The sequence below is a fragment of the Erythrolamprus reginae genome, chromosome 7 (assembly GCF_031021105.1).
Source record: "Erythrolamprus reginae isolate rEryReg1 chromosome 7, rEryReg1.hap1, whole genome shotgun sequence".
Lineage (NCBI taxonomy): Eukaryota > Metazoa > Chordata > Lepidosauria > Squamata > Dipsadidae > Erythrolamprus > Erythrolamprus reginae.
The window spans coordinates 23,648,984-23,659,914 of NC_091956.1; the positions used below are offsets into that span (position 1 = coordinate 23,648,984).

The 10,931-nt window shown below is 40.7% G+C and overlaps 1 protein-coding gene across 1 annotated transcript; it reads right to left on the minus strand.

Annotated features, from left to right (window-relative positions):
- Positions 1-275: 275 nt before the first annotated feature.
- Positions 276-9,908, minus strand: ZAR1 (zygote arrest 1). The gene is made up of 4 exons (XM_070757158.1): positions 8,962-9,908; positions 6,689-6,781; positions 5,062-5,136; positions 276-1,171 (listed from the first exon to the last, which is right to left on the minus strand). The coding sequence occupies exons 1-4, from the start codon at positions 9,760-9,762 to the stop codon at positions 1,028-1,030; spliced, it is 1,113 nt and encodes a 370-aa protein (XP_070613259.1). The 5' UTR covers positions 9,763-9,908; the 3' UTR covers positions 276-1,027.
- Positions 9,909-10,931: the final 1,023 nt, after the last annotated feature.

A 10,931-nucleotide genomic window follows, 5' to 3' on the forward strand; every position in this document is an offset into this window, starting at 1 on the left:
AGAAAGAAAGAAAGAAAGAAAGAAAGAAAGAAAGAAAGAAAGAAAGAAAGAAAGAAAGAAAGAAAGCATTCCTGGAAACCAAAAACTGAACAGTTGTCCATTTCAAGTTAGAAAATGCTTACAGGAAACTATAATTCAGAGTTTGCACTGAAGGAATCTGTGGTATTATATGGAAATTTTAAATAACTTATTTAAACTTAAAATGTCTTATTTAGCTCTGGCGTGCATATAAGCATTAAACAAAGTGGGGGAAGCAAAGTAGAAATAACTCACAATTATAATCACAGTGACTTTATTAGAAATCTACGCTCAAAAAAATTAATGAAATTGCCATATTAACTCTGGCCAAAGGATATCTTAGTTACTTCTAAACTTCAGGTGATACATACATTATTTAGTACTGACCAAGAAAATAATTCCTTTCATAGGTGTGCTCCCGAGATCCTGCTGCCTTCTACCCACATCCATAATAATTCTTATGAACCTGGCACCCAAACAATTACGTCATTTTACTCAGCAGCAGGACAACCCAGTGCTGCAGTACAATGTCTGGATTCTGGTAATTTGTGCTTGTTTTTTCCATCCTCGAGTTCCTTCAAACAGTGTGCTGTCACAACTAAAACTTTTTTCCCTAAGGTTTGCTTGCCTGCCCTGGCAATTGTCACTATGAAACATTTACCATAACAGTTGCATATTTTGCCTGGCTCATAGTGCATTCCTCTGCCTAGAGCAGCTTCTCCTATGAAGAAATTAAGACAATGGTTTCCTTCCCACATAACAAGAACAAAGGCTGGGCTGCTTTGACCGCTTCTGGGGTACCAAAAATAAAATTGCGTCTGTCAGAAGACACCAAGCAGATTCCCCTGCTGCTTAATGCAATTATAACAAAAGAGGTAGAAGTTTCGTTCCATCCTGATTTACCAACTCCATCGGCAGGCTTTCTCAACACTTGGCAGCCGCCTACTTCCAAACAAAAATTTCTGCTCGGTACAATTTGACAGTCAAGGCTCTTCTCCAGGCCCTTTCCTTAAATGATATATTTGAAACTAAAGGTGCTATCGCAAGAAAGCCGTTTGCCTTTGCATCTTCCACAAAGGTCCTGGCGATGAGGTCTCTTGGGATCCACGTGGCGCAGTTTTACCGGGCAGGAACATCTGGTTTGCTTGCAGCTCTGAAATCAACACACACAAAAAGCAATAGGGTAACTGAACATAAAAACGACTTGGATCTGTATATGAATTCCACAGGAATAAAATTTTGACTAGGGACAAGACGACTGAGGTCAGTTTTTCTGTATTTATGCCTACTGTTCGTTTGCAAGTAGAATGATTAAGATTGCATATTACCATTAATAGCAGTTGTTGTTGTTGTTGTTGTTGTTGTTGTTATTATTATTATTATTATTATTATTATTATTATTATTATTATTATTATTATTGGATTTGTATGCCGCCCCTCTCCGTAGACTCGGGGCGGCTAACAACAGTAATAAAAAACAGCATGTAAATCCAATACTAAAACAACTAAAAAACCCTTATTGTAAAATTGAACATACATACAAACAAACATACCATGCATAAATTGTAAAGGCCTAGGGAGAAAGAATATCTCAGTCCCCCCATGCCTGACAGCAGAGGTGGGTTTTAAGGAGCTTACGAAAGGCGAGGAGTTGTAATAGTAGTTGTAGTAGTACTGAAACATCTTCTCCAAGGAAGTGGTACATCAGTGATGGCGAACCTATGGCACGGGTGCCACAGGTGGCACTTGGAGCCATATCTGCTGGCATGCAAGCCATTGCCCTAGCTCAGCTCCAACGTGCATGTGTGTGCCGGCCAGCTGATTTTTGCCTCAAACAGAGGCTCTGGGAGGGCATTTTTGGCTTCCAGAGAGTCTTCGGGGGGATGGGGGAGGGCATTTTTTACCCTCCCCTGGCTCCAGGGAAGCCTTTGGAGCCTTGGGAAGGTGAAACACGAGCCTACTGGGCCCACCAGAAGTTGGGGAACAGGCCATTTCCGGCCTCCAGAGAGCCTCTGGAGGGCAGGGGGAAGCTGTTTTTGCCCTTCCCAAGCATTGAGTTATAGGTGTAGGCACTCGCGCATGCACAATAGTGCACACCCACACTCTTTTGGCACCCAAGGAAAAAAAAGGTTCGCCATCACTGTGGTACATGTCCTGGTGATCCTAAATCCTCAGCTACTATAAGATGTATGGATGTCAACAGTTAAATTAGAATAATTATAAAAATAAAAGAGAGAGAATTATGGGAGACCCAGATGACAAAATAAGGTTTTGAGGAGGCAGCACTAGATTAGCAACATATAACTAAAATAAAGAACCGTGTACATAGAAATAATGAATAATAACAAATTTAGAAGATATGGGGAGTAAGGTGGCAATCTGTTAAATAAGAGAGGAATTAGAACAAAAATCACTCAGGGAAGGAGAAAGAAGGAGAAAGAGGAAGTAGAACGGTAGAAGGGGGAGAGAAGGAGTGGAGGGGAGGAGGAAGGAGAAGAGGAGAAAGAAGTTAGGAGAGATGAGTTAACAGAGAGGAGAATGCAAAGAAATCAAGAATAACAAGACTGTTAGTCACAAGTAATTACATAATAGGATGTTGATTTTAGAATGATGGGGAAAATATGTAATTATGTATATTATATATTTATTTATTTATTGGATTTGTATGCCGCCCCTTTTGAGAACTCTGACAATTATTGACATATTTCAAAGTATATGCATTAATATGGTGGGGGGAGAAAATAAAAATAAAAATAAATGATGTATGAATGTTGACACCTAGAAGGATGGCTGGGGAAATCTGGGAGTTGGCATCCGCACATCTTTGGATAAAAAGCTGGAGTGGCACAGTGGTTAGATTGAAGCACTGCAGGCTACTTCAGCTAACTGCTAGCTGTAGTTCAGCAGTTCAAATCTCACCAACGGCTCAAGGTTGACTCAGCCTTCCATCCTTCCGAGGTGGGTAAAATGAGGATCCAGATTGTTGGGGGAAATATGCTTACTCTCTGTAAACCGCTTAGAGAGGGATGTAAAAGCACTATGAAGCGGTATATAAGTCTAAATGTTATTGCTATTGCTATCTGGAAATTGCTGAAGCTGAGAAACACTTATCTAGATCAGAGGTCTTCAAACTTGGCAACTTTAAGACTTGTGGACTTCAACTCCCAGAATTCTCCAGATAGCCTGGAGAATTCTGGGAGTTGAAGTCCTCAAGTCTTAAAGTTGCCAAGTTTGAAGACCTCTGATCTAGATGGTTATTACAAATCTCTCTCCCTGCTTTCGGATGGCCTTTATGTATCAAGGATGTGGCAGTAGTAAGAACAAACTGATATGGAAAAGAGGATTAAAATATGTGAGTGTTTCCAGTATTCAAGAATTCCTACAAAGAAAGAAGTCTGACTTGAGGCATTTACCTAAATTTTATTAAGTAGGAAAGTTATGAAGTGTCTGATCTGCTAATGTTCAAAATCCCCATATTTAAATCTATATACTGTACATACTTTTCAGTAGCTCAGTTCGTAATTACTTGTTAACTAGGTTAACTGGGAATATATTAATTTATCCATTCCCAATTCATTTAAAATGTACTTTCTATGAACTAATATCACCTGAAATCAATACCAAAAATATTTTAAGATTTCAGAATGAAATTAAACTTTTCAGCTTGGCCTCACCAAATGAGATATTAACATAGGTTTATCATACATGAGTATAGACTTTAAGGAGACAAATGTACTTAAAAGAGCCCAAAAAAATCAAACACCTCCAGCTTAGAAATATTTTCACTGCGAAGGTGTATGATTTTGTGGTCCTTTCATATCCTGATTGTGGGTGTGAAAAACACACCCAGAATTTACTGGTATTTTATTTTACACATTACACCTGCCAATCCACTAACTGGTGGATTCAGTCAGCTGACTCCACCAATAAGTGCTGTGGTTGGAAGCAATCAGCCAATCTTGACTCATTTCCTAAAATTAAGGAAGACAAAACAATATCTAAGGCATAGTTCCCTCTAAGCTGAGCAGTGAGCAATCGCTCACTTAAAAATCATCATCAACTCAGAGTTTTTCAAACCTGCCCAGAAGTCGAGAGGGAAAGAGTGAGAGGGAAGGAGAGAGAGAGGAAGAGAGGAAGAGAGAGAAACAGATAGAAAAAAGAGGAAGGAAAAGAGAAAGAAAAAGAATGGGAGTAAGGAAGAGAGAAAGGAAATCAAAATCTAGTTTGAAACTAGATCAACTATTTAAGTGGCATTTTGATATTGATAGAGTTGCCCTATTATGAGCTCACTGTTATAGACACACAGTACAGTATTTTATTTTGAAATTCTCTGAGGCAAAGCAGGGTGGTTTTTTTATTTATTTATTTGTTTGTTTGTTTGTTTGTTTGTTTGTTCCTTCGTTCGTTCCTTCGTTCGTTCCTTCCTTCGTTCATTCATTCATTCATTTAATATTTCTGTGCCGCCCAGTCCCGAAGGGACTGCCGCTCAGACACTATACTTTTCCGCCCACCCCAAAAAAAAATTAGAGGGAACACTGATCTAAGGAATTTCAGGGCTTGGTACCGTAATAATAAAATCCCAGAAAGTAGGAGCAAACCAATTCTATCTGCAGTCGAGCAAGCTAAGGGGCGGCATACAAATCTAATATTATTATTATTATTATTATTATTATTATTATTATTATTATTATTAATTTATTTATTATTATTATTATTATTATTATTATTATTATTATATGGAGCTATCAAAATGGATCTTAATTTTAGGGCAACTGGTTTTTTTTTAAACTGCAAACATTTAATGGAATTAAGGAACAACACATGGTGAGATTAGGAATTTCTTTCTAACATCAGAAGAGCTGCTTTTGGGAGTAAAAACTTACTGCTTGATTCCTCACCAGCATCCTCCCCACTTCCTTTCATTTCAGAAGTCTGGCTGAAAGGAAAGGATTCTAATACCTTTGGTTTTTAAATAATGAGAGGAACCACGTGGAACCCAATGGACCTTCTACCTTAAATGATGTCCTAAAAGTCTCTACTTACTTGGCAGGCAATATTCTCCACCCGGTAGGGGTTGTAAGACTTCTGGCAAGTTCGGCAGAACTGCCTAAAGTAAACCTACAGAAAGAAAGAGAAGATTCAGGTAACCTTTTTCCATGATTGCCTCACCACCACTCCAGCAAACTAAGTCTACCTTGGGCAGGGTTATGATCTAAGACAGGGGTCTCCAACCTTGGCAACTTTAAACCTGGCGGACTTCAACTTCCAGAGTTCCCCGGCCAGCAAAATCCAACCCCAAAATCTTCAACCTTACATTATCTACAATTGACCTCTCCCTTTTTCTAAGAGGTCTGTAAGGGGTATGCATAAGTGCACTTATGTGCCTAATGTCCCTGTCCTACTGTCTTATTATCCTTTCTATTACTACGTTCTACTTATGTTATGTTAATATGTACTATAATACTATACTTGTTTGACAAATAAATTAATTTAATTAATTTAATTAATTTAATTAATTTAATTAATTTAATTAATTTAATTAATTTAATTAATTTAATTAATTTAATTAATTTAATTAATTTAATTAATTTAATTAAAAATTAAAAATTAAAAATTAAAAATTAATTAAAAATTAAAAATTAAAAATTAAAAATTAAAAATTAAAAATTAAAAATTAAAAATTAAAAATTAAAAATTAAAAATTAAAAATTAAAAATTAAAAATTAAAAATTAAATATTAAATATTAAATATTAAATATTAAATATTAAATATTAAATATTAAATATTAAATATTAAATATTAAATATTAAATATTAAATATTAAATATTAAATATTAAATATTAAATATTAAATATTAAATATTAAATATTAAATATTAAATATTAAATATTAAATATTAAATATTAAATATTAAATATTAAATATTAAATATTAAATATTAAATATTAAATAAAAATAAAAAATAAAAAATAAAAAATAAAAAATAAAAAATAAAAAATAAAAAATAAAAAATAAAAAATAAAAAATAAAAAATAAAAAATAAAAAATAAAAAATAAAATAAAATAAAATAGTTGCCAAGGTTGGAGATCCCTGATCTAGGAGATTTCCTGACATTATCTGCAGACCACTTTGTTTGCCTCTAAAGATGCTGCTGGAAGCTTGGTGTCTACATCATGGGTCCCCAACCTTTTTGGATCCTTAGAACACTGGCACCTTTGCCAGTAGTAGGGGAGGAATGGCTTCATGCACACAATCGAAATTCCATTGGTGTGCAAATGAAGCTGACACACACTTCCCCATTTCTTCAGCAGCCCAGTCCCCAATGGCTCATGGTCCAATAGCGGACTGCGGGGGTGGGATGCTGCTAGTACGGCTAACTATTATTATTATTAATTGGATTTATATCCCTGAGGACTTGGGGCAGCTAATTTTGCGCAACTCCATGGCTCTGGAGCACGAGTGCGGAATTGAGCGGTTTGCTTCCCACACCTGTGCAGGTAGCAAAATTTCACACAGGTGTGAACACATTGTGCGGACACATTTCAGCAACGTTTTTTGCTTCCCCGCATGCGGGGAAGTGATTGCAACTCAGAGGTTGAGGACCTCTGGTCTACACGGCATCACTAAACCCTGAAGCCCAATACTAACCCAACTGATTGTAACCTACCTTGTTTGTGCCCTGTACGCACCAGACATAGGCACTCTCCCATCGAATATTGCAATCCTTGCAGTGGTAATAGCCGTACTTCTGCTCTAGGAACTAGAAAGCATAGAGGTTAAAAAAAAAGACTACCACACCAAGTCCTACAACATCTTTCTTCAACCCAACGACATGGTAAGATATTCAGACTGGAATGCCTTTAAATCCGAGACAGATTTTTTTTTGCAGATCTTATGCAAGTTTATACTGTACAGAATAAACTTTCTATTCTATATTCTATATATTTTATTCATTTTTAAAAAATTATTGGATTTCTAGGGTTGCCCAACTCATAATAGGGTTCTGTGCAGCGTACACTGAAAAGAAAACCCCAAACACAATAAGTCATAAGCTAATAAGCTATACAGTAGTACCTCTAGATACGAGTTTAATTTGTTCCAGAAGGGAGCTTGTATGTCGAACAACTCGTACGTCGAACAACTCGTATCTGAAACAAATGGCTTTAGACTTTGTTTTTCCCCTCCGAGATAACCAGAAGCAAGGATTCTTGCGCCACCTAGTGGACACTTGGCTCGTATCCCGAATTTGAGCTCGGGTCTCGAAAAGAAATTTCTCTCCCCTTGTGGCTCGTATCTTGGAATACTCGCATGTGGAGCAGCTCGTATCTAGAGGTACTACTGTATTAGCTAATAAGAACAATGTTACTATTGCTAACATAGCAATCTTTCTCAGTTTGGGCAATTTTAAGAGGCGTGAACTTCAATTCCTAGAATTCCTCCACCACAATTTTGGGAGTTGAAGTCCAGACATCCCAGTTGCCAGGGTAATCAAGATAGAAGACATACTAAAGAGGACTGAAGAGGTAAGTCTTCAACTTATGGCAAATGGAACTGGAGAATTTGTTGTTAAGCAATGCAATTGCTAAGTGAGACATCATATAAACAATGACTTGCAACCTTTCCTGCCAGCTTCTTCATAGATTGTGTATGTCGTAAATTTGCTGGGAGGTTGAACTTTAGGAAAGTTCAACCGCTGTAAATGTGAGCCAAGTGTCCAGATCACACCCACATGGACTGTGAGGATGCTGCAAGGGTATTAAGCATCTATGTCAGTTAATAATCCTTTTGCAGGGTCTTAACCATCTATGTCAGTTAATAATCCTTTTTAAGTTTGCTTCAAATTGTCAGCTTTAACTGAACATGCTAAAAATGCCACGAGTAACTATACAAACCACAACTGGCTGGATTTCCAAATCACATTTAGGAAACAAATGAGTAAACCAGTGGTTTCCAACCTTTTTTTGGGACATGGCCCACCTAAACATCTCTAAATCCTGATGTCACCACCCTGTGACATATACTTATTGTTCAAAAAGTTAACCCCTACTCATGTGGAGGAAGCCTAAAAGGCCATTAACTTGGTTTAAATAAGGGTCCGCTTGCCCCCACTAAAAAATCAAATTGTTCTCCTGAGGGGCGTGGACCCCACATTGGGAACCACTGGAGTAAACGATAATCATGGTTTACTCTGGTATGCAAACTCAGCCAGTCATAGAAAATAAACCAGGAAAGTCTGGTTTATAAACTTGGTTTATAAGGTGTGAGCAAGCACCAGGAATTCTACTACCCCTAGAAGAGAATAATCCCTTCTACTTCTTTTTAAGGTCTAAAACGTTCTTGTGTGAAACAGCCAGCCCGTTGGGTCTGAATCCTTATCCTGGTTTTCCTTTAAAAGCTTTAAAAAAGTTTTAAAAGGCAGCAATCTTGGCTTATTCTTTCCTCAGACAGAAGGAAGAAGCCCCTTTCTACCTACCGCCCTTTCTTTTGCTAAACCCCCTGTACCCGCAAACGGGCTTTGGATTTTAAGACAAGTTCTTTAAAAAAAGAGCAAAGGGCAGCCTAAACTCGGTCGTCTGAATCTCTAATCCCTGTTTGGGGAGCGAAGCTGCTCTCTCCGTCTAATTTCTCCCTCAGCTGACGCGGCTTCGGGCAGCCCCGCTTTCGGACAACGCTCTTCTGAAGCGGGGCGGCGGCCTTGAAACGCCGTGAGAGGGGGAAAAAACCTGAGGAGGGCGTCGACCGACGGCCCGAGGCAACTTCCAACCGGGTTTTTACGGGCGTTCGCACCGTTGCTCGGCCGAACTCATAGCATTTTTTAACTGCCCCCTGCGCGCCGATGGGCTGAGGCGCGTCGTGGCTAAGCGGGCCCGCTAGGTTTACGGGGAGATTTATTCGGGCCTGGTCTCGACGGGCCAGGCGGGGGGTGTCGAGGGCGCCTACCTGGAAGCGCACGCGGGCCTTCTTCGGCTCGGCTTCCTCCCGAGACGGTTTCCCGCCTTCGCCTTTACACTTCTCCTCTTCCTTCTTCGTCTCATTTTTCTCCTCAGGCGCGCTGCCGGCTTGGGGCTTCTTCGAGGGCGAGCCTCCTGTCCCGTCGCTGGGGACCGAGACCGATTTCTTCCGCTCCCGGGATTGGGCGCCGCTCTCCTCGGCTTTGCGCCTGGCAGTGGCGGTACTAACAACGACACCGGCGTCCCCCTCAAGGCCCGGCGGAGCCCTCGCGGCTGCGGCCTTCGACGGCTCCCTCAGGGCCTCGTTTTCTTTCCAGAAGGCGGTGGAGCGCCGGGAGGCCACGGACGAGTAGACGGCGACGGTCCGGGGGAAGCGCGCGCGCTTCGGGACGCCGCTCACCGGGCAGCCTGGTTCCTGGTCGACGCCGCCGAAGAGCGGGCGCGGCCCGAGCGAGCACTGGACCGAGGCGTCCTGGCGCGGGTTGACCTGCACGCCCACCTCCTTGGTGTTGGCCTTGCACAGCCGCGGCGTCAGGTTGGGGTTGACCTGCGAGAGGATGGCCTTGAGCTGCGCCCGCTGGTAGTTGTCGAAGTACTCAGCCGCCGCTGCCGCTTCGCTGTAGTCGGAGTAGTAACCGCTGCTGGTGCTGCTGCGGTGGTGGTGATGGTGTTGCTGGTGCCGCCAGGCGTTCTGCCCTCCTTTGCTCTTGGGCGCCTGGTAGCGGTAGAGGTAAGGGTTGTACGAGGGGTAAACGTAGCTCTCCATCGCCTGGTCCATAAAGGTCGCCATCTCTCTCTCTCTCTCTCTCTCTCTCTCTCTCGCCTTGCGCACGCCCCGAGGAAGGCCGCTTCCACCCGAAGGCGCTTTTTAAATCTCCCGCGGGGCGGGCCTGGGAGGCTGCGCCGCTCCCGCAAAGGCTCAGCTGGACGCTGATCAGGTGCGGCGGACCTATAACCTAGTTTTAAACAGGTATTTCCTCGGTTGCGATTGCCAGGAATTCTCACTTCGGGGAAACCTAGCAAGTTTTCCAAAGTGGAAAAGTTAGAAACATAGAAGATTGGCGACAGAAAAAGACCTCCTGGTCCATCTACTCTGCCTTTATACTATTTCCTGCATTTTATCTTAGGATGAATATGTCTTTATCCCAGGCATGTTTAAATTCAGTGACTGAGGATTTACCAGCCACGGCTGCTGGAAGTTTGTTCCAAGCATCTACTACTCTTTCAGTCAAATAATATTTTCTCACGTTGCTTCTGATCTTTCCAACTAACCTCAGATTGTGCCTCCTTGTTCTTGTGTTCACTTTCCTATTAAAAACACTTCACTCCTGAACCTTATTTTCCTTTAACATATTTAAATGTTTCAATCATGTTCCCCCTTTTCCTTCTGTCCTCCAGACTATACAGATTGAGTTCATTAAGTCTTTCCTGATACGTTTTATGCTGAAGACCTTCCACCATTTTTGTAGCCGTCTTTGGACCCGTTCAATTTTATCCATCTCTTTTTGTAGGTGAGGTCTCCAGAACTGAACACAGTATTCCAAATGTGTTCCAAAAGTTGCTTTTGGGTAAACGAGCCCGGAATCTGGTTGTCAGATCTAATTTTTTGTGATACCACTAGTTAAATAGAAAAGGCAGTTATTGATGAGTCTCAATTGTTTTAATTGTGTTAATTGAGATTGTCTCAATTAATTATCTTGCATTCCCATTGGGCAAGTGTGAATTAAAAAGGGAGAAAGGCTGCAATTCTGCGATGTGTTTGTGCAGCAGGAAGAAATTGCACCAAGTCCGTTTTAGCAAGTCTGTATTGATCAGGTGTGGCTACAAATGGGAGTAGATAGCTTTGAGTCAGTGCCCACAAGATATCAATGACAACTAGACAACTAAGTATCCATGCACCACTAACTTTGTGCATGGATACTTAGTATCCTAGGCATTACTCAGGATTCATTCATTCAT

What these genes read in the sequence shown, in the direction of transcription:
- ZAR1 (XM_070757158.1), bottom strand. Translation starts at nt 9,762, where the DNA reads ATGGCGACCTTTATGGACCAGGCGATGGAGAGCTACGTTTACCCCTCG. An exon ending in GCGTACAGGGCACAAACAAG is followed by an intron (nt 5,137 to 6,688) that starts GTAGGTTACAAT and finishes TTCTTTCTGTAG; the next exon opens with GTTTACTTTAGGCAGTTCTG. An exon ending in TGGAGAATATTGCCTGCCAA is followed by an intron (nt 1,172 to 5,061) that starts GTAAGTAGAGAC and finishes TGTTGATTTCAG; the next exon opens with AGCTGCAAGCAAACCAGATG.